This window comes from Electrophorus electricus, chromosome 4 (genome assembly GCF_041902795.1).
Source record: "Electrophorus electricus isolate QZ-2024a chromosome 4, ASM4190279v1, whole genome shotgun sequence".
NCBI lineage: Eukaryota > Metazoa > Chordata > Actinopteri > Gymnotiformes > Gymnotidae > Electrophorus > Electrophorus electricus.
Genome location: NC_137500.1, coordinates 26,909,534 through 26,931,287, shown reverse-complemented (window position 1 = coordinate 26,931,287; position 21,754 = coordinate 26,909,534). Strand labels below are relative to the sequence as shown.

Genomic DNA, 21,754 nt, shown 5'->3' with positions numbered 1-21,754 from the left:
AGACCCCGTTGTGGTTTGTTCTTTCTTTGAAGTGTATCCGTTAAAACTCAAACTGAACGGGAAGAGAGAGGAGTGGTGGTGTTTGATTATAGAGATCTTGGATGTAAACAGAGCTAACCGCACTTAAGCCTTTAGGATATTATTTAGACCTGCTCAATGTGTGTGTGTTTACATGACGCTTAAAACATGAAGTTTCTTTTTAAAAGCTAGCTTTAAAATATCCTAATAGGATAATATAATTTTGGTGGTTTAATAACCATTATAAATGACCTGGACTGACCACAAGTTTCAACCTTATTTGTCTTATTACAACTTATCTAAGTTTATTTTTAAACACCTACTTTTATGACAACTTCTATCCAACCTTCAAAGAATGTTTTTCAATGAAAATGAAAAAGTTTAGAAATAAGAGCTGCATACGATGAAAATATGTCAAGGTCCTGAAGTGCTAAATTTAGTTGCAAAATGATAGAGAAAAAGTCTTTATATCAAATCATAGCTCATTTGTATTTATTTGGCAAACATTAACAAAACAAATTTAAGTATACTGAACAGTGAACATGTATAACAAAACATAATTGTTATTGTCCAGAGAGCCACAACTAGATAGGTAATCCTGTTACTGAAGCAATGTTTATTAAAACTTACTTGCACAAGTTTAAACAAACAAAATCACAATATACAGTTTTGTTCAGCACTATTTCATTAACATGCCTTTCACTACAATCTTTAATACAAAACGTAATAGTTTATCTACTGCTAGTTTTAGCATCAAATTACCGTTGCTCAACACAAAAATCACTGAAGTAATAAACTGTTCAGGTGTGTCAAATGTTAAATCAAATCAAACTTTCTTATTAAAAAGCTTTGCATTTACTGAAACGCTTTGCAAGCGTTTACATTTTGGTCCTAATTATGAAACTTAAAAAAAAAAAAAATATATATATATATATCAACCACCGCATAAGTTGACAAGTTAATCAATCATAATTTTGATGTAAGGCCAAGTATATTCCTGAATGTTGCTGTAGCTTCAGTGTCTCTTCAAAGTGCAGGTGTAAGAAACAATCGATATTATAATGGTCCTAATACATCTATTCTTTGTATATTACACACAGAAAAGGTTTGGTTACAATACTTACTCACAAAGTAAAACTAAACTTTCCCCCAGCACTATTAATGAGAATACTAACAGGCCATCGCATTACCCAAGATAATCTCTGAGTACACTGTGAACTTTGCAAGGAATTACGTGTCTGAAGATATGGCTGTTTAGCATAAACTTCATCGCATGCTAATTTAAAAACACCCAGCAACAGACAATGAAGCAATGTTGCCATAGTAAATTGCACTGGATATTAGTTACTGATTATAAATACAAGATTGGAGGACTATTAATACCCTTTTAGATGTACATAAATGTACCTTAACGTTCAGTTGTTTAATAGCAGTACGGTGATGTTTAATGTGAACATTTTCTTCTGTTCACTGCTTTCTAGGTCCTGCAGATTTGAGCTGAGCTTGTCATTTTGTTGATTTTGTAGTAGTCCTGAGATGAAAAATCTTTACACAAACAGAGCACATGTTTATAACATAGCAGCATGAAGATATTACATGTTATTTTTAAAGGCCACTATTAAGTCAAAAATAATTTTTTACATATCACTTACACACAGACACACACAACGTGTGTAAATACAATGAAGTTATACTTACATTTAATAGATAAAAAGGACTCTGGTTCGAGGAAGAGATGAGAAGGAATGGTCAGCCATGTTGCGCACTCTAGAATAATTAACAAACCCCCTGAAGAACAGCAGGAACCCTGTGGAGAAAGAGCAACACCTAATCTAGCATCAGCCAGATGCAGACACAAAGAATTACCAGCATTTCCCCTCTATTAATGCACTAAATGAACATTGGAAAATGAAAGATCCTTCTCTACATCCTCTGAAACGCATACTTACCCACAAGCAAAAAAACCCACCACAGCCAGTACTGCCCATCAAAGTATCCAGGAAAGTATGTGGAAAACTGGTTTAAGGAATAAAACAAAACAAAACAAAAAAAAGTTACTTACATTAGTTATAAATGTTTAACACATTTAGAATTCATTATTCCAGCAAATTTGGAAGAGACCAGAACACAATGCTTTTCCCAGTAACGAAACCTGAAAGACATGCATTGCAAGTCTGTAGTGCTGTTAAGTCAACGGCCACATCTTTTCTGGACTGAACCTCGTAAAAGGTTTGGACAAGTTTTTTTTACATAGTATTAGATTAGTACCAACCTCAAAATTATAGTCCTTCTGCCACAGAACAATAACTACTACACCTCAAGGTATTTATGAAATTTTTTATGCCAAGCCCAGCACGGACCTGCACGGTAACTTTCACCCTCACTCAGGTTTAGTTGGATAAAATGTCCACACAAGAGGGCACTGTTATCTTCCAAGCAGCTTTTATGCCACACCGACAGGGAGGAAACTGGTATTGCTGCCCCTCTTTGCCACAGTGTCCCTGTTCTTGAACTGAGGCATGCTTTTTTATATGCTAAACTGTATCCTCTAGAATAATCAAGTCAAGTAGATAACCAGTTTTCAGTGTCTTACCCTGACAATCAGGACCCACTTAACCAGGGAGAGGCCGAACCCAGACACGGCCCCGTAGCGCCCCGCTGCTGAAGTGGTGAGGCAGAAGGACAAGAAGAACCCAATCCAATTGAAAAGGAAAGCCACTGGACACAAGAGACCACAGGGGTTCATTCACTAAGAATACAAGCCCATCATCACATTCATACTTAGCACAGCCTCATTTGTCTCCCACAGACATCTTTCTAAGGATTGCAGGCTGTGTACGTTCTTCAGGAACTTACTGAAAAAGGTCAACATGAATATGCCATCGTTCCCAACTCGCAGCTGGTCAACGTCCTCAAAGTCATCTCTGGAAATGAAATCCTCTTCCTGTCACACATCAGGGTTTGAAAGGATGACATGTGAGCATGAAAAGGGTGCATATAGGGTATTGTTTATTACACTGATGTTGTCTAACAAACTCTAGTACTTGTTTATTGCACTTGTCATTGTTTATGACAGACCTTATGTATTTTGTACTTCTAGGTGTCAGCATTGATCCCTGTATTTCTACAGTATTCTAGTTCATTGGTATCTTGGACTCTAAGCTGCTGTACTGTACTAGGATGTGTTCTATGAGGAAATGACAAAGCACTTTGTAAGTCGCTCTGGTTAAGAGAGTCTGCTAAATACTGTATATGTAAATGTAAAAGGGTGTCAAAACACCAGAGCAGAGACCCAGAAATGGGGCCGGTGCATCCTCACCCTGGCTGTGACGAGAGGTACAGTGGACTCAGCCTTGGTCCTCTCTGCTTCATCGTACGATGGCAAAGATGTGGCAACATTGTATGAGGGGGGGTTAGGGTAACTCCCGCTGTCTTCTTTATAACCAAAGAAACCTGTATGAAGGAAGACTGCAGCTCATCAAATTTGTCACTGTTGTTAATAGTTAGTCTTACAACTAATGGAAAATGGCCCTTTATGAAACTGAACTGAATTTAATTATTCTCTCGTACAAGCACTGAACAAGCCTTTCACATCCTAATAAATAACTTGCAACTTATGTTTGTGAAAGATTATTTCTGAGATAGATGAGAAACAATATTTCTTTTGCACTGTAGAATACTATTTCGAATATACAGAACGTAGATCGATATTTTGAATTTGTTTGAGGGGTTTGTCCATTGTGTTAAGATGCCTTTACCTGCCCCAGCAGCTATGCTGTTGTAGGACGGAGGTGCATCAGCTGTTTCTGGAGGAACCTCGGGGTTTTGCTCCTCGTTCGTTAACTGCAGATGAGACAACAATATACCAAATACAAGTCCCACTTTCTTTCAGAATGTTTCGAGCGAAAGTAGACGTTTAACAGCAGGGAGTAGGATCGGGGCTGTTTAATGACAGGGTATGGGAAATACCATTCAACCATATCCCATATATCTAGTTAGGCTAGCTACCAAGCCATATATTCTTATACCGTAGGGCTACTGACTAGTGCAGCTAATAGACTAAGCTCATATTAACTAATAATGCAGCATTGCACATGTTATCATAATAATATATCAGAAATGCCCCATACTTCAGTTTGTCCTTGCATTTGTACCAGCCTGGCTTCGTACAACTAAGCTAACAGTTATGGGTCCAAGAGCAGTCCAGTTGTTGGTATTACTAGCTAATACCACCAGAAAACGGCCGAATTACAAGATTAGGAAACTAAGGCAAGACACCGGCTCTTAACTTAACTAACTGGCTATACCACGCTACGAAGGGAAGAAAATGAAACCATGCAAGCAGGCCGTAAATCCTGCCAAGCAAATATTTAGCTAGTGGGCCTACGACATTAGCCAGCTAGCGGTTAGCCGTGTTAAACTCAGGCGATGTTGTTGAGTATAGTGAGCGTTAGCTTGCTAATACAGAGTATGGGGCAACAGCTGCCTGACCTCTAAACTCGATGTCAGTTGGTGTTAACAGTATTGTTGTAGTTTCCGAAATATTTTACTGTAGTTAAGCAGTTCTACTTCTCAGTAATCATATAAGCAACAAGACAAGTAAACTAGCTAGGTTAGCTACCTGCCGATATCCATTTCTTTGCTCAGCCATTCTTCAGTAGTCTTGACCAGTCGCTAAATCATGTGCGTATCGAGCTATCTACGATTACTCGTGTAACTAGAAAAATAAGCGGACTTGCTGCTAACGCGTTATATTCCCGTCCCCTTTACTGATGAGTTAGTTTTACTCGAAGACGTCTTCTAGTAGGAGTGAAGGCAGTGCTCTGATTAAACGCAACCACAGCAAAACAAAAAAAGGCTACTGCACATGCGCAGTAAAGTAGTTACTTCCCCCGCCTACCTTCTACAAATCGGTACAAAGATTAAAATCACATCTTATTATGTAATGAATAAACGCAGGCTTTAAAACCATCGATTATTTCTATCGCCATTAAAGTTTTGTCATTTATAACAAGGAGCAGGGACATTGTAGGCTGTTATTATTGTAACGTTTAAATTAAAGTCCCAATAAGTCCTCTGGTTTTAATACTACTGGAGATGGTGATTCCAAATACAATTAATATATTACCATAAATGAATTTTAATTGTAATTTTGTAAACAGTTTAAAATTAATTCTTCTTGTTGTTATTTTTATATTGTATTTTTTCATAGAGAGGCATCACTAATAAGTGTAATTGTTGAACATTGAAGAGAGCATTTGCCCCTCCCCCCGTCACGTGGTACGGCCTGCCGCGTTCGGGGGGGGGGGGGGGTTCACCCATGTTTGTAGCCACACCCCCGTGAAGACGCGCACCTGTACGGGTTACGTGTTAATGTGTCCCCGTCAGCGCGTGGATAGTCATTTGTTAAATGTGATTGTAGTCTATGTTTAGTTAAATGTATAAGTCATGTCTGTCGTTAGTGTTGTGTGTGAGTGCCATTGTTCTACATGTTTTATGTTAATAAATGTTTCACCTCGAGGGAGTCTGTGTGTCCTGCTCCACGGCCACCGGCGCTCGGGCCAGCGACAACGTTACAGCATTTATGGTGAGGGCATTAAGATGTATGCATAAACGATTCCACTTTAGAGTACATAAAGTGGAATAGTTAGTTTTGTTTCCCCCTTGAAACTAGTAAAGCATGGCTTATGTATTTGTGAGCTGGAAATCAGCTGATATGAGTTTTAGCAACCACATTAAAATCCCACAAAAAAAACCAAAACATGTTCTACTGGGATATTCAGTGCATTGAAAGACAAAATAAATGACAAGTTATGCAGAACTAAGGAAAGAACATCATACACTTGCTCTCTGACCAGAAAACTGATATATAAACATTTGATTTAAATGCATTATTGCAAATACAAAACAGAACTTTAAAATAACCTAATTTAATAAAATACATAAGTGTACAATATATTAATTAGGTTTTATGGTTGTATCTTCAAGACTTCAAGAATGTCCTTTCTCCTTCTGACTACAGTAAACTATGGTTCCTCCACCAGCTTATTGTGAACATGCATCATACCTACAGAATAAAGCACACTGGGATATAACACATCTTCTTGATTCAGTGTCTCTCTTAATTGTAACAAACACAAAAACAGTTGAAAATATATTATATTATTTAAGGTGCAGGCCAAGGTGTCCAACACAGTTCCTGGAGATCTACCTTATAGAGTTTTAGTTTCCAATCCAATCCGTCTTACTTAATACAGATACTGAATGTGTTCAGGAATGTCTGAAGCAGTTTAAAACTGAACTCATTAACATTACCTTGAGTAAATTTACTTGAACTCTTTATAAACGTACAGCTTCAGGAAAAGCAATGGACCCCTGATTTGTTACCTATTTGTTACCTTTGAAATACTTCACCGTCTTGACCCGCAACTCTTGGGTGGCGTCCTCGTCACATATAAAGATAGTCTGAGGGTGTTGCTGGAACGCGGAGACGGTCCACATGTGGTTCACACCCTCCTCGATGGCTTTATAAAGAGCAAAGGCTTTGTGTGCACCGGTGATGAGAATCATCACCTAGTAAACATGCAAACAGAGTGGAACACTGTAATTTGAGATGTCGACTTAGTTTTATCTCCTGAAAAGAGAAAAGATGCATCCAAACCAGAATAAACACGGGACCGAACAGAACAATGTAAAGAACAATGAAAGATGTGGTTGTGATTTGTATTATATTTTTTGTTTTCTTTACAATTTTAATACTTATGTTTTAAATGTCTAAATGTCATTAAAGGCTAGCATACCTCCCGTGCATCCATTACTGTGCCCACGCCTACGGTGAGAGCCATTGTAGGAACTTTGGACAGATCTCCATCAAAGAAGCGAGCATTGGCCAGGATAGTGTCCATAGCCAATGTCTTCACCCGGGTGCGGGACACAAGGCTGGAACCAGGTTCATTGAAAGCAATGTGACCATCAGGTCCAATACCTGCACCGTGAACAGAGCTATTAATCCCATGCTATTTGGACCAAAAGGGGCCCAATTTCCTTAAAGTGTCATATCTGTCTACATGACAAGGTCAGAGTTCAATTTACAGTCTTACCACCAATGAAGAGATCAATCCCACCAGCAGATTTAATCTCGTCCTCAAAGCTTTGACATTCTTTCAGCAGGTCTGGAGCATTGCCATCCAGTATGTGTGCATTCTCTGACCGGATGTCAATGTGCTTGAAAAAGTTATTCCACATGAAAGAGTGATAACTTTCTGGGTGATCTCTTGGGAGACCTGCACAAAGACAATGGTGTCTGAAATCTAGGGCTTTAGACGATGCGACAATTTTGTAAATCACAATCAAGTCCCAAACAAAAAGGTGGAATACATACCTACATACTCATCCATATTAAAAGTCTTTACATACTGAAACGAGATTTCCCCCTTCTTGTAATACTCAATCAGTTTTTTGTAGCATCCAAGGGGGGTGCTCCCTAAAAACATATACGAGCACGAATACATTTCAGTGATGGCTTTTATCGCAGCACGTCGTGTTTAATAAATAAGCTGTATTTAAAGAACATACCCGTTGGAAGGCCCAAAGTGAAGAATTTATCCGGAGTCGGACTGAAACGATTGATTCTGTTTTTGATGTACTTTGCTGCCCACTCGCTGGCTTCATCGTAGTCGCTGAGTATTATCAGTTTCATGTTTTTCACTACTTAAAGTCAGTAGATAACCAGCAGAACTCTAAAGAAAAAATATAAGCTACAGAATTAAATATATCGCTGCCTTCTCCAGACTTTAACCTCATAAAAAGTGGCTGACTGCAGCCGGAAGTGCTCTTATCAGTTTGTCAGCAGTAAAAAGGGAGAAAGCTGCCCGAAGAAGTTACAAATCCCTGCCACCCACAGTGTTGTTAAGAGTGTGAAGCACAGTAAGACAGAACGGACCGTCAGGGTACTGGACTTCACTGCGGATAAACACGTCGCGCTGCAGTGCTCCGCGAGGACCAAGCACGTGAATGAAGCGCTTTGCCAAATCAGCTGATCCGTTTCCGTCGCGCCCAGACGGAGAGTCATGTGATTCATAGTGGAACTGTGGAGCTAACAGATTCAGTTATAGGAAGATATGTCGGAAACGTGTGGTAGCACAACGGAATACCTTTTCAAATTAATGGTTAGCAGATGTACAAAACAAAAACAAAACACAATCTAGGGTGGAAAAATGGTCAAGTGATACTTTAAAGTTCGTTTTTATTAAAATCCAATAGTTGCACAGACCCAAATATTTTGGACTACACAGATACTCGACCACGTTCACACAGCATTGATGTCAATGAGCAGGCTTATTGCATTGTATTTTCAGTTGTTTATTATTATTATTATTATTTAATTTTTTAAACAAAAAGAAAACATGCACAATGCAGTCACTAATCATTCTGCCTGCCAAAACAACCCCAAGGGAGGGAAGGAGGAATGACTAGAGCAGTGACTGAGATTCGGGACAGGGTGAGGTGCACATCCCACTCAGTCCAGATCCATATCGGGCTTGGATTCGGTGTTCTCCGCTGCGTCCTTCTGGTTGGCACTGGTCTCAACTTCGGCGCTCTCCTGCCCGTTGACCGGTCCATTCTGTTCTGCTGGTGCATCGTCTTTTGGCAACTCCACTTTAGGCTTCGGTTTGGGTTTGGTCACAATGGGATTGCAAGCAGCAAACAGCTCCTGAGGGTACAAGTGGTTAGACCCGTTACTGGACACACACGAGCTGAAGGTGATTCGTTATTACCAAAAATCACAGATTAGTTAAACAACTGCTTGAAAGGGAAAAAAGTTATCTGACCATGTCGCAGAATGGACGGTTGAATAAAAAGATAGATGAAGTTAATATTGCCTGACATGACAATGACAATTCAGGGTTACCATTATTATTTTATCCAAATAAAGTTATCCCTTTAACCCATCTAGTGATAGGTGTGTATGTGTATGTGCGCGCGCGCATGCATGCCTTGACAGGACTGGGGCTGAGAATACAGCTCACCTGTGTTTTTGCAGCAATTTCTGCTACTTTCACCACTGGGTCCAGAGTGAGAGACTGTTTGCACTGCTGGTTCATTTTGCTGTTCATCCATATCATGACGTCACTCACCGTCTTGTTCACTTTCTCAATCTCTGTCTCATCCAAGTGCTCGTACTGCTCCTCCTTTGATTCAATCATTGGTGAAGCGCAATTCAATTAAATGGCCAATAAAAAGGCTTAAGACAAATATTAGGTAAATCCACACATTTTACCTTCATTTTGAAGGCCTCCACAATCTTCATGTACTGCTGAAGCTGTTTTCCCAACTCCTCAAAAGCTTTTGGCCGCTCCTCAAACTCTGTGTATCTGTCTTGAATGGGTTGACCCAATTTCTACACAACAATTTAGTTGAAAGCACAAGTTAACACACAATTTGGCCACATTCATTAAAACTGAGTTTTTCACAATTCCTGATGTTTAATCCCAGTGCAGGTCAGTTAGGATTAATGCTATATTTTATTAAGTGAAACGACAGAATTACACTAGAGACAATTCATTTCAGCTTTTCTTTCCTTCACCAAACTCCCAGTAGCTCAGAATCACACACACACACGCGCGCGCACACACACACACACACACACACACACACACACACACACACACACACACGGTTAGTGTTCTGTAGCATTGCCTTAAACTGTCTACCTTGGGTCAAACATTTCAGGTAGCCTTCCACAAGCTTCTCAGAATAAATTCTTGGAATTTTGGCCCATTCGTCCTGACAGAACTGGTGTAGCTTAACTGAGACAGGTTTGTATGCCTCCTTGGTTCCACTTTTCTAGTTCTGTCTATATATTTCTTATGTGATTGAAGTCAGGGCTTTGTGATGGCCAATCCATTACCTTCACTTTGTTGCCCTCAAGACATTTTGCCTAAACTTCTGAAGTATGCTTGGGTTCATTGTCCATATGCGACACCCATTTACACCCAAGCTTCAACTTCCTGGCGATCTTGAGATGTTCCTTCAACATCCCCACATAATTTTCCTTCCTTTTGTGAAGTGCACTAGTCCCTTCTGCTGCTGCCACCCCCATGCGTCACTGCTGGGACGGTGTTCTTTGGCTTGGCAGCCTCTCCATACATAACAATGGCCAAACAGTTCCATTATTGGTTCATCAGACCACTGGGCATTTCTTCAAAAAGTAAGAGCTTAGCCCCCATATGCAGTTGCACACTGTAACCTGGCTTTTTATGCAGATTTTGGAGCAATAGCTTCTTCCTTGCTTAGTGGCTTTTCAGGTCATATCGACATAGGCCATGTTCTACTGTTCACATAGATACTGTTGTTCTTGACACATTTCACTGACACCATTGTACCTGTATCCTCTATCTCCACAAGGGCGTTTGCTGTTGCTCTTTGATTTGTATTTTTTGCAACAAAGTCTGTTCATCTCTAGGAGACAGAACGCATCTCCTTCCTGAGCTGTATGACGGCTGAGTGGTCCCATAGTTTAAACATTTATATTATTGTTTGAACATGTGAGGACGGTACCTTCAGGTGTTTAGAAATTGCTCTCAAGGATGTGCCAGACTTAAGAAGGACAAAGTGGGAAGTAAACCTTGAAGGTAGGCCTTAAAATCCTGCCACAGTGACAACTACAGTTAACTCAAATGATGTCAGTTGGCCTATCAGAAGCTTCTGAAGCAGTGATAGTTTTCTAGAATTTTCCATGCTATTTAAAGGCACAGTTGACTTCATACATGTAAACATCTGAGCAAATGGAATTATGATATAGGGAATTATAAGTGAAATGATCCATATTTAAATATTTGTTGGGAAAAATTGCTTGTGTCATGTACAGATATCAAAAAACTTGCTAACACTATAGGTTTGTTTACATGGAATCTGTGGAGGGGATAAATATGACTTGATTATTTAAAACTAAGTCTATGTGAAACATGACATTTACAGTTAAGTTCATTAACTAACATGCATACACAGTACAACTGTGATGCATCCCAAATACATCTCACATCTACCTTTAACTCAGCAAGCCTGTCGATGTACACTTGTTTAGGTTGGTCCTCTCCATCTTCATACAGCCAATTTTCTGTGTCCTCCAACTTTAATGAAAGTGTGTCTCTGTCCTGTACCAAAGAAGGAAGACGAGGATCTTTAGCAAAACCACAGAAAGCATGTACTTGTACAGTTATGTAAAACAGGTGTGAATTCTTTGTACAGGGTCCTTGTGAAGAATGTGTCAGTCAATCTTACATATTTCTTTGATGTTAAGTATTTTTCATAGTTGTAGTTAAAGACCCACACCAAAATCAGATACACTGATACCATAACTCATTAAGTCATCCAAGTCAAAGTTTGGATTAACATCAGATACTTGATATAAAATTTTTAATCTGTGATTTTTAAGTAAGACTTACTAATAATGAACTGTTATATGAATTTCCTAGGAGCATTCAGACCAATATATTGCTTCCTGAGCATAATTCCTGAGCTCTAGAGCATAAGATCCAACATCTGGACCTGTACGTCTGGGATCCGTAAGCTCTTGACTGCAACATTTGCTGTCTTGTTAAGTGTGAGTGACCCAGCCAGCCTCGGCACAGTACTCACGCCTTCACTGATGAACCTCTCATACATTCCATGCAGTTTGTCCCTCATGTCATACACATACTCCTCCAGATTGTTCTTGGCGTCGTTTCGTTCTTTCTCAAGCTTGTCCTGCATTATCATCTTACCCTGCAGGGGAACACAACGCACCCTGTGTAGATCCGTTCCCAAACAGACAAAAGATGCCACCATTTGTTCAAATGGTGCGATTTATGAGGCAGAAGCCATACCTCGTTCTCCACAAAGAGATTGAGCATTTCAATTGCCAGCTGCCACTGTGGATTGTTTTCGATGGGTAGTTCCAGGACTTTTGTTTTCACTTTGGGCTTTTTTGCTTGTGGAGGCTGATCAGACTTTTTTTCTTGCTTGCCTTCTTCGGCAGACATCTTTAAAAGAGCAAACCACAGTCAACACATGAGAACAGGCCAGAAGTCCAAGCTGGTGGCAAAGGCTAAGTCGTGCCTGCTTGGACTCGGTGGTACATGGACATCACTAACCCTGGTGTCATATTACCTCCATTTCCTCCGTGGCCACCTTTTTCTCCTCATTTTCCTTCTCCCCTTCACCAGGACTCTTCTGCTGATCTTCCTCCACCTGCATTTTGTTCTGCAAGGCAGAAAGATTTACAGCTTTATGTACACAGACGGTACAAACGCTAACAACAGCTCACCCCAGCAATGGTGTGTTTCCAATACTATAAACATTAGATTTTTTAAATTCCATATTTCAATTAATAGTTAATACTAATTTCCATTAATTGTTGGTACTTGACTAGTAATCAGAAGGTTGCCAGTTCAAGTCCCACCACTGCCAAGTTCCCACTGTTGGGTCCCTGAGTAAGACCCTTAACCCTTAATTACTCATCATTGTCATAATTCAGTCATAATTGTAAGTTGCTTAAGTGTGTCAGCTAAATGCCGTAAAATGTCAATTGTTGGTAATATCATTATAGAGTACAATAATCTTTAAAGAAAGGGAATGAAAGTAGATTGCAGTACCTCTTCCTCCTTCTCTGGGGTCTGTGTGGGGCTCTGTTCCATTTCCATGGGCTCCTCGCCCTCCTCACACTTCTGCATCTCTACCAGTGATGCACCGGACACACTAAAGATCCCGTGGATGTTAATCCGCACTTTGACCTTGACCTTTGAACTCTCACCTGTGGCCTGGGGGACCACTTTCTGGATCATGTACTGTCCTAGTAAATGCAAGCAACACACACCATGTTAAATGACAAATGTGGGACTTAATCATTACTGTAAGCAAAAGGTGGGATTTGAGAATAATACATGCCTATTGTGGGATCTGGGTAAGGCAATTGTTTAGGGCTGTTGTAGTAGGCCTCCAAAGAGAAAGGTTCTTTTCGGTAGAATGTTAACACTTTGGAAAAAGGAGCTGCATGGTTTTTTGAGAACACTTCACAATCACTGGGGAAAAGAAGGAAAAAAATATATAATTCTAAATAAATCGACCAACAGTAAACACTTTAGAAAAGTGACAGATGCCATTACAAAAAAAGTGATATCCAATCCAGCAAAGCATGGGAACAGCACATGGAAGTTGTACCTTACACCATCCTCTGCAGCAGAGTTCCATTTGAGAGAGACTGGGTAGGGCACTACATCCGTTATGGAAAACTCACGAACTTTGAAGGCAGGAGATAGGATCGCACACTGGGGAAGCATGAAAACAGCACTGAGCATAAATTCTACAGGAGACACTATAAATGGGATCAGTAAAACTTCATAATTCTACCGGTTGCTACTCAAAAATAGCACTCTGCAAGCATTTCCTTTTTAGTTTGATTTGCTGTGAAAGCCATTGTCAGGCTCTGGAGCAGAGCTTGAGGGATAAGGTCAGGACGTGGCCAGTAGGCAGACCTGTAGGGCACATCCTCGGGCCACAGCCTCATCTGCATTCAGGGTCGTGCTCAGCTCCTTCCTAAAGAATTTGCCGATTCGCTCTTTAACTGCCGGTATCCTGGAAGCACCGCCCACAATTTCGACAGCATAAATGTCTTCGGTTTTCAGATCTGTAGTGGGATGGAATGCAAGGTTGGAGATACGAGCAGCAATCTGGCTACTGGCCCACACTGGTCAACAGAGTCATGTCACTCACTGGCTTGTTCCATTATGCTGTGCAGTGGAGCTTCTACTCTGGCCAGAATGTCAGCACACATCTCTTCAAACTGACCCCTGTAAGACAATATTGAAGCAAATACTGAGATTAAATATATTTCTAAAAGTTGCTATCGACATGAAATCCGACATGAAAATATTGGTGACGTGTTCCAATACTTATTTCACCTGCTGTGTATGTGATAGATAGATATGCATTCAATTGTACTATTCAAGTTATTTTGTTCCTTGCTTTCTTTGATAAATCAAAGTATTCAATTGATAATGGAACACGGCCAAAACAAATGTCAAATTTCACCTATTGAGATGTCCAGAGACGTCAATGTCATCCATAAAGCACTCAATGTTGAGGGGCAGATCAGAAGAATTTGCACTCATGAGCTTTTTGAGTTTCTCACACTCCTGGTAGAGGCGAACCAGGGCCCTGGGCTTGGACTTCACCTCCAGTTTATACTTCTTCCCAAACTCCTCACAGAAGTGGTTTACAAGGACCTCATCAAAATCTTTCCCTCCCATGTGTTGGTCAAAGGCTGTAGCAAGAATCTTTAAGGTATAAACAAAAGTCATCACTTAGTCTCCTAATCAAAGTGTACAATACCTACAAAAGGTCTGACACGAAAGTGAAAATGCTTTCAATACACACCTTGAGCTTGCCCTTGTTGAAAGCACAGACAGACACCTGGTAACCCGAGTGGCCAAGATCCACAAAAACCACATTGCGGGGCTTCTCCTCGGGGGCTGGTAGGTCCTGTTTGTAGATGCCGTATGCCAGTGCCACTGTGGGAACAAACGTGTCCCTTCACTGCTCTGAATCAGGGGCATAGAGCTTTGCAGTGACGCCAAGTAAGCAAGGACTGAGGGACGGAGGCTTCGGTTTCAGTGCTGTGATCTATGTGACTATGGGCCACTGTCTACCTGCAGTAGTTTCGTTCATCAGCCGCAAGCAGTTGAGTCCGGCGATCTGAGCTGCGTCCACCACTGATCTCCTCTCCGCATCTGTGTAGTAGCAGGGAACCTGAAAACCATGACAACCCTTATTGAAGACGTTCTCCTACGGAGCTAAATGCGTACTGGAGACCTTTCTTATAAATACCAAGATGACTAGGGAAGTTAGCAAAACAAGGCTTGTGAAGCGTCATTGATCATTAGCCACATCAAAAGGAACAGGGGGGTGGGGGGAAACTCACTGAAATAACACAGTCTGCCACGGGCTTCTTCAGAGCACCCTCAGCAGTCTCCTTCAGTTTGGTAAGAAGCATTGCAGTAACTTGTTCAATGCTGAACACCTTCTCCTCCTCCATGTATGTAACCTGGTGAAACATCAGTGAACAGCATTGGAAAGAGCAGGAAATGCAGACACCTGCCGAAGGAGGAGGAGACAGAAACATGAAAATTCAAACACTGCAAACTGCAGTGTACACATCTATAGACTGACTGGAGACCAGACTGCGGTCAGTCTATAAAGGGCTGCCTGGCTGCTGCCATGTGCTACATGAGCCCTGTAACACACATGCGGTGGAGGTCATGTTTACACACAAACACAGTACTATGCCCAAGTCCTAGGCAGCCCAAGAATTTACAAACTATTTATCTCAAAAGTAGTGTTTATTTGCTTTTGGAACACAGCACAACATATAAACATACACTAATACAAGAGAACATTAAACAGATAAACATTAATACATCAATATGATAAAGAATGTTTGTGCACTTTTTTTTTTTTTACCAGAAAGTAGTGAGAACCACACAAGTATTGCTTCATTCAGAGTTTGACTTGCAAAGAAAAACAACAACAACCACCCACAAACAAAAATCAAACACCTCAGCATAACTGAAGCTGTGTGGCACCACATGGACAGAGGAAACAGTTATGAATTCACCATGGAGTTGCTTTTGTGTTCAGAGCAAATGAACACCTACTGCCCTGATAAACAGCTTTAAACATGACATTCTTGGGGTGCCTAAGACTTTAAGACTTGATTAGTTGTAGCCTAGAGATTCTGCACCATTTTTCCAGGCGCAGTGTGAACTGAGCCAGGCCTGATTTGCCCATGCAGAAATTACACAGTATTTCATGCACAAGCACTCGTGAACTGACCACTACAATTCCATGGGTGTGACTCCTTAATTTGTGGTGCCTGGAATACATAAAATAAGGCTAATGATTTAAAACTGCTCAAGTTGGGCTACAAAAAAAGTCATCCAATATACTTGTCTTATGCTCTATATCTGGTTTAGCTTACATACTACCTTATGACCACTACTACCACTGCAATGACCACAAACAATGCTTAGCAATTTCAGATTGCACAGTATGAATAGAGAGGAAAAGATGTGACACAAATGAGACAAAACCTGATTTCAACGGGTCTCTGTCTTCCATTTAGTGGCTGCAGCTTACAGCACAAAGCGCACACTGCAGGGTGGCCTGCACAGCGTGTAACTGTGGAACGTTTGCCCTGGTGTTAATAGTTCATATTAAAGTTCTTCCCTTCACAGTTCTGGAACACCAAAGCACTGCACATTTTTATCATTTTCACACTAAACTGTATAGGGCTGCATTCTTCTGGAACAGAATATGAAGACTTTGCATAGATCCTGTTAGATACACCTACACAATTTTGTGGGGGAGGGGGAGCATTAAATAATGATTTGTATGTCAGCAAATCTCTGTGGAATGTCCAAAATTCAAGCTTTAGTTTCTTCTGTTGCTCACAGGCTCATTTTGTACACTTTTAACATTTTGCTGGGTCACTTACCTTAATTCCTGTTGTTCCAGTGGGCATCTGTGAAAGCTCATAACCGATCTTAGACTTCGCACTCTGAACAAACGGGTCTGAGTAGGCCCGGCCATGGAAACGCTTGAATCCCTGGACAGTATTCTTGCAGTTTGTGACCAACTGTTTTTCGATGAGAAGAAAGACATTTGGCATTTTTTAACTGGAACAATACAGAGGAGGAGCGCTCATACACAATTTGTACCTTTAAATAAATAAAATGAAATTTGAGGGGAAATAAAGAGCAAACTGAAGACTGAGGCACGGACTTGGAAAAACTGAACGCCGATCTCATACCTGACTTTTTGCAGCAGCACCAATTGAACGATTTCGAGGCCCAAAAGACACACATGCTCTGGAATTAAAATGAAAACAATAAATCAATCATTTTGTTTTGTTAAATTTACAATCATCATAATATACCTTACAACAATAGTTTATGGATTAAATACAGTGTCTGCTACCAACAACAACAAAACTAATTTAATCTTCTCTAACCTTTGCTAACATTTTACCATTTGGTCAGCATGGTAGTGTTATGGATCTACAGTGCACTTTGTCACAAAATCCACTTGGCCAGAAACGAGGGGAAAGACAACTAGATTTTTTTTTCTAGAAGAATTAGTCATTGCAGCTTTCAAAGCTTTCAAAGTGATGATGGCACAATGAAAAATAACTGGTTCAGACGTACAACAGCTTGATAATTGGTATGAAATGAAGCCTGCTGCTTCAGATGTAGAATTCGGTCTTTATAAGATTTGTCAGTTGTAGTCTGAAAATTCAAGGTCCAACATATAAGAAAACACAGCAGGGTCAGATAAGTAAATACTGTGAGCTATATGCAATTAAATGTTTTTAGTCACATTTGAATCCTCGTAACATTCTTAGCATCAAGGAATATCAAAATCCCGGAGCTTCAATGAGAGGCTAGAGGAACCAAAAAAGAAGAAACGTGAAAGAAATGAGAAGAGATTGAAATTAATTAGCACAACCTTAATGGGTTGTAAATTTGCTGGGTTTTTTTTGTTTTTTTTCTTAAAATCTGATATTTCGGAATAAAGAAATCGCCGTGTAAATCAGTTGGTGGGGTGGTTGAAACTGACCGAAGTAACGCTAGCAAGCCCATTGTATGAGAGTTGGCACAGAATGGTTTTTGAGATAGTTTGTTTTTAAACAGTAGTTATCAGGTTTGGCTTTGGCAGGCAACAGCATCTCAGATCTGCTAGCTAACATTAGCTAGCTCAGAGGTTGAGCAGAAATTTCTAGAACCTGTGCTCTAAAGAAAATCTCTAGGTTAGCTAACCTAGCTAGTTTTCTGACATACATTTTTAACCAGATACCTCAAATAATAAACAGAACATTTACATGGTCGATGAAGACAGTTTTCTAGTTACATTCCGTAAGTTAGGTACAATTACAGTGGCCCACTGCAGACATAAAGACTGTCTAGGGTTAGCTGGCTATATACCTAGTTAGCTACCCGGCTAACAAACTATCCACGTTACCCAGGATTAGTTAGTGTACCTTTACGTTTCTTTCATACGAAAATGAGGATTAAAATAACGGCGGACTGTATAAAAATGACAAAGAGAAGCGCAACCGCGGCCTCAGCGACTGAGTGGCCATTAACTTACGGCGTACATCTGTCGCTGTACTCGTTCGCTATCGTCTCAATCCCTCCAGCTCGAGCTACTGCAATATAGCAGTTCATAAAACCGACATCGAATCCAACCACAGACATCGTTAAAAATGACAGGTAACGAAAAAATGTCGAAGCTAAAGACTGTCCGGTAGACCAAACCGACGAGTTGCGATCTGATGTCTGAAGCGAGGCGTTAGTTCATCATCCCACCCTGACTTCTCAGGGCGCTCAAACGGCAAGCCGGTCGCGAGCTTACTGGTGGGTATAGTTTCCGGTTCAATGTCCAATGGCAAAAAATGTCCAACATGAAACATAAAAATGTACAACATGAAACATAAAATGGTCCAACATGAGACATAAAAATGTACAACATGAAACATAAAAAGATCCAACATGAAACATAAAAAGGTCCAACACGAGACACATCTAGACCCAATTTCATGGAGGAACGTTAATTTCTATGCTTCCCAGAAATTATGGTGCTATATGTACCGGGTAGAGCAACAAGACGTGTGGCATGTAATTTCGATAGGTAATAATAATAATAATAATAATAATAATAACAACAATAACAATAATAATAACAGTAATAATAATAATAATAATACTAATTATTATTATTATTATTGCTATTGAGGAGCGTCAGGGGAACGGAGCATATGATAGATGTTGATCAGAATAATGTTGATCTGTTTTAAATTCACCGTTCATTAACATCTCTGAGTCAGATACACTAACTACTAATGCTGATTTTAGGACCTGTTTAATCTTCTGAACCTTTGCTTAACCCGTATTCATTAGTCTTTTTTGCTGGTACGCCATGGCGATGCGCTCAGATCTTTAAGTCAAGGTCAGTACACGTGACCCGGAGGTAAAGTGCATCTAGCGCTTTGACCATGCTCGTCCGGAGGCTGTCGGGCTATGCTTTGCGTGGAGAGTTACAAGTCTGTCCAGCGAGGAGATTTTGCCCAAAGCTCATTTGGCGATGGACGTGCACGGACCGTTCTGGGACCCCCGTGCCCGCGTATTACGTCACCACGCCGGTTTTCTACGTTAATTCTTTACCTCATATCGGACACGTGTATTCCGCTGTGGTAGCCGACTGCTCACACAGATACAAGATACTGCAGGGGGTTAACTCCAGGTTTGCTACAGGTGTGTCTTAAAATATAACTCCTAATAAGCAAAACCTCTGAATGTTTTATGCTAACGTTTTATGATTGTTTTGCAGGTACGGATGAGCACGGTCTTAAAATCCAGCAGGCGGCTGCCACTACCGGCAAAGACCCCCTGACTTTTTGTACTGAGGTGTCGAATAGATTTAGGCATGTTTTTAGAAGATGTGGTATTTCATACACTGACTACGTGCGGACAACGGAGGACAGACATCGCCAGGCAGTTGAACAATTTTGGACTGTCCTCGTCAACAATGGTTTCATCTATAGAGGAAGTTATGAAGGCTGGTACTCTGTGCCAGACGAAAGCTTTCTCACAGAAACCCAAGTTGTCGACAGTACAGACTCTTTGGGAAGAGCAATCAAGACTTCCACAGAGAGTGGTCATAAGGTATGTGAAAATTAAATACTGCCCACTTTCTTTCTCTTTTGTTTGTTTTGTGTTTTGGATTTCTGCATTAGTGTCATCATTAATCTTATTGGATAAAAAAAACAAAACAACAACGACCCTGTTGTGCCAGATTGGTCAGTGTTTCCCTAATCCCAATTCAAACACTCATTGACTAATCTCAACCAAATAGCAATCCCATCATGCATTGTATATGGGTGTGTTGGGGTGCAGAAAATGGCTAAAATGTTTTAGTTCCCTTAAGATTTTCTGCTGCAAGGATTTCCTTGATATGTACCAGCTTGTTTGAACTGTGTAAAAGTATTGCATAATCTTAACAGGTGGAGTGGATGAAGGAGGATAATTACCTGTTCCGCCTCAGTGATTTACGACACAAGCTGCAGCACTGGTTGAGGTCCAACCCACGTGTCATTCAGCCAGAAAAGTTCTACTACATTGTCCTTCAGTGGCTGGAGAGCGATCTACCTGATTTGTCAGTGTCCCGCCAGAAAAGCCGTCTGCAGTGGGGTATTGGGGTTCCAGGTGATCCCGAACAAACAGTCTATGTGTGGTTGGACGCTTTGGTGAACTACCTGACCGTCGCTGGGTATCCAGAGCAGCACTCTCGCTGGTGGAGTGTCGTCCATCATGTTGTAGGTAAAGACATTTTAAAATTCCATGCCATTTACTGGCCAGCTTTTCTCTTGGCTGCAGAGTTACCCCTTCCCCAGGCTATACACGTTCATTCTCACTGGACAGTGCAAGGGAAAAAAATGTCCAAGAGTCTTGGCAACGTGGTAGACCCACTTGAGACGTCGCTGAAGTTCACGGTGGACGGCCTAAGGTACTTTCTGCTGAGACAAGGGGTTCCAGACACCGACTGCGACTACGACGATGACAAAGTGGTGAAGTTGTGCAATAGTGAGCTGGCTGATGCTCTGGGGGGTCTTCTCAATCGCTGTACAGCCCCCTCTCTTAATCCAGAGCAAGTATACCCTCAGTTCTGCAACACCTCCTTTCCAAAAGAACCGGAAGAATTCAACGGAAGAGCCGTGTTGGAGGATTACAAAATGGTGGAAGCAGTGTTGAGGCTCCCTGCTTTGGCAAAGGAAAACTTTGAGAAGCTACATGCGTACAAAGCGTTGGAAGCGATCAGCGGGTGTGTGCGCATGACCAATGGATTTATCCAACGGCATGCTCCTTGGAAGCTTAACTGCAGGAAAACGGAAGACAAACTCTGGTATGACACCGTACTTCACGTGTCCATGGAGTGCCTCAGGATCTACGGAATTCTCCTGCAGCCAGCTGTGCCAAGTCTTGCGGACAAGATCCTGTCCAGACTGGGGGTGGGGCCTGGAGAAAGGAGCTGGGATCATGCGCTTGATTTTCTGTCAAGATACGAAGGCAGGGACTGTCCTTATGAAAGAAGAGCACTGGGTCCAAACACGGGACTGCTTTTCAGTCGCCTTGAGAGGAAAAATGTGCAAGAAAAACACCAGAAACCAGGAAAATGACAAGACGGTATATAAGACCCCAGTAAACAAACATTCTTAACTGCTGACAATTACATTTCAGGAAAGACTTTTACTTGACATGTAATTGCAATAAGAGCATGGACCACTAGATGGCAATGCTTAAAACGAGTAAGTGGCAATAGAAGTGTGTACTTTGTAATGATTGCCTCTTAAACAAGGAGGCAAGTTGTCCTTTTTCCAGGTGTGACGGTTTAGTGTGTTGTGAAATCGTGACCCTTTCAGAGTGATGACAATTTTTAGGAGCAAGCTTTTAACTAACAAAGGACAAATTCTGGAGTTGTCATTGGTGTTGCAGATGCTCATGGCTGGACACTCATTTCATAGATTAAAGTGTCTGAACTTTATGGAATGTTATTACAGGTAATATGACCTCGGGAAAGAAAGCACTATGAATAAAAGTCATGTACATGTCACCAAGAAACTGAACCAGTGTAGAATTCTTTTCCT

The 21,754-nt window shown here is 40.9% G+C and overlaps 4 protein-coding genes across 5 annotated transcripts; 1 reads left to right on the top strand and 3 right to left on the bottom strand.

Moving 5' to 3' along the window:
• Positions 1-614: 614 nt before the first annotated feature.
• On the bottom strand, positions 615-4,852 carry ndfip1 (Nedd4 family interacting protein 1). Its single transcript, XM_027007131.3, has 8 exons — positions 4,640-4,852; positions 3,777-3,861; positions 3,338-3,471; positions 2,875-2,962; positions 2,612-2,736; positions 1,968-2,034; positions 1,717-1,825; positions 615-1,563 (listed from the first exon to the last, which is right to left on the bottom strand). Exons 1-7 carry the CDS (start codon positions 4,667-4,669, stop codon positions 1,719-1,721), a joined length of 636 nt encoding a protein of 211 aa, XP_026862932.1. The 5' UTR covers positions 4,670-4,852; the 3' UTR covers positions 615-1,563; positions 1,717-1,718.
• Positions 4,853-5,783: 931 nt separating this feature from the next.
• Positions 5,784-8,106, bottom strand: gnpda1 (glucosamine-6-phosphate deaminase 1). 2 transcript variants are annotated; one of them, XM_027007129.3, is made up of 7 exons: positions 7,961-8,106; positions 7,594-7,757; positions 7,400-7,501; positions 7,119-7,301; positions 6,819-7,003; positions 6,417-6,591; positions 5,784-6,085 (listed from the first exon to the last, which is right to left on the bottom strand). In XM_027007129.3, the coding sequence occupies exons 2-7, from the start codon at positions 7,715-7,717 to the stop codon at positions 6,045-6,047; spliced, it is 810 nt and encodes a 269-aa protein (XP_026862930.2). In that variant the 5' UTR covers positions 7,718-7,757; positions 7,961-8,106; the 3' UTR covers positions 5,784-6,044. The 2 variants fall into 2 exon arrangements, with proteins under 2 accessions (XP_026862930.2, XP_026862929.2); XM_027007128.3 differs by having other exon boundaries at positions 7,594-8,060.
• A 140-nt stretch (positions 8,107-8,246) lies between these two features.
• On the bottom strand, positions 8,247-18,447 carry hspa4b (heat shock protein 4b). Its single transcript, XM_027007178.3, has 19 exons — positions 18,202-18,447; positions 16,865-16,922; positions 16,550-16,690; positions 14,978-15,100; positions 14,706-14,805; positions 14,434-14,567; positions 14,089-14,333; positions 13,771-13,847; positions 13,533-13,684; positions 13,219-13,325; positions 12,946-13,079; positions 12,654-12,850; positions 12,169-12,261; positions 11,886-12,041; positions 11,659-11,784; positions 11,067-11,174; positions 9,299-9,418; positions 9,048-9,209; positions 8,247-8,731 (listed from the first exon to the last, which is right to left on the bottom strand). The coding sequence occupies exons 1-19, from the start codon at positions 18,306-18,308 to the stop codon at positions 8,537-8,539; spliced, it is 2,535 nt and encodes an 844-aa protein (XP_026862979.2). The 5' UTR covers positions 18,309-18,447; the 3' UTR covers positions 8,247-8,536.
• A 163-nt stretch (positions 18,448-18,610) lies between these two features.
• Positions 18,611-21,728, top strand: mars2 (methionyl-tRNA synthetase 2, mitochondrial). Its single transcript, XM_027007124.3, has 3 exons — positions 18,611-19,364; positions 19,441-19,775; positions 20,114-21,728. The coding sequence occupies exons 1-3, from the start codon at positions 19,106-19,108 to the stop codon at positions 21,284-21,286; spliced, it is 1,767 nt and encodes a 588-aa protein (XP_026862925.2). The 5' UTR covers positions 18,611-19,105; the 3' UTR covers positions 21,287-21,728.
• Positions 21,729-21,754: the final 26 nt, after the last annotated feature.

Bases quoted from the DNA above. Each gene is read 5' to 3' on its own strand.
- ndfip1 (XM_027007131.3), bottom strand. From the start codon at position 4,669: ATGGCTGAGCAAAGAAATGGATATCGGCAG. The intron at 2,035-2,611 runs GTAAGACACTGA...TCCTTAAACCAG, and splicing joins AGTGGGTCCTGATTGTCAGG to TTTTCCACATACTTTCCTGG. The intron at 1,826-1,967 runs GTAAGTATGCGT...CTTTCTCCACAG, and splicing joins GTGGGTTTTTTTGCTTGTGG to GGTTCCTGCTGTTCTTCAGG.
- gnpda1 (XM_027007129.3), bottom strand. From the start codon at position 7,717: ATGAAACTGATAATACTCAGCGACTACGATGAAGCCAGCGAGTGGGCA. The intron at 7,302-7,399 runs GTATGTATTCCA...GTCTTTGTGCAG, and splicing joins TAATATGGATGAGTATGTAG to GTCTCCCAAGAGATCACCCA. The intron at 6,086-6,416 runs GTAACAAATAGG...TTTATTCTGTAG, and splicing joins GACGGTGAAGTATTTCAAAG to GTATGATGCATGTTCACAAT.
- hspa4b (XM_027007178.3), bottom strand. From the start codon at position 18,308: ATGTCTGTGGTTGGATTCGATGTCGGTTTTATGAACTGCTATATTGCA. The intron at 13,848-14,088 runs GTGAAATTTGAC...ATTGTCTTACAG, and splicing joins GTCTCTGGACATCTCAATAG to GGGTCAGTTTGAAGAGATGT. The intron at 8,732-9,047 runs GTGAGCTGTATT...TTGTACCCTCAG, and splicing joins AAATTGCTGCAAAAACACAG to GAGCTGTTTGCTGCTTGCAA.
- mars2 (XM_027007124.3), top strand. From the start codon at position 19,106: ATGCTCGTCCGGAGGCTGTCGGGCTATGCTTTGCGTGGAGAGTTACAA. The intron at 19,365-19,440 runs GTGTGTCTTAAA...ATTGTTTTGCAG, and splicing joins TAACTCCAGGTTTGCTACAG to GTACGGATGAGCACGGTCTT. The intron at 19,776-20,113 runs GTATGTGAAAAT...TAATCTTAACAG, and splicing joins CCACAGAGAGTGGTCATAAG to GTGGAGTGGATGAAGGAGGA.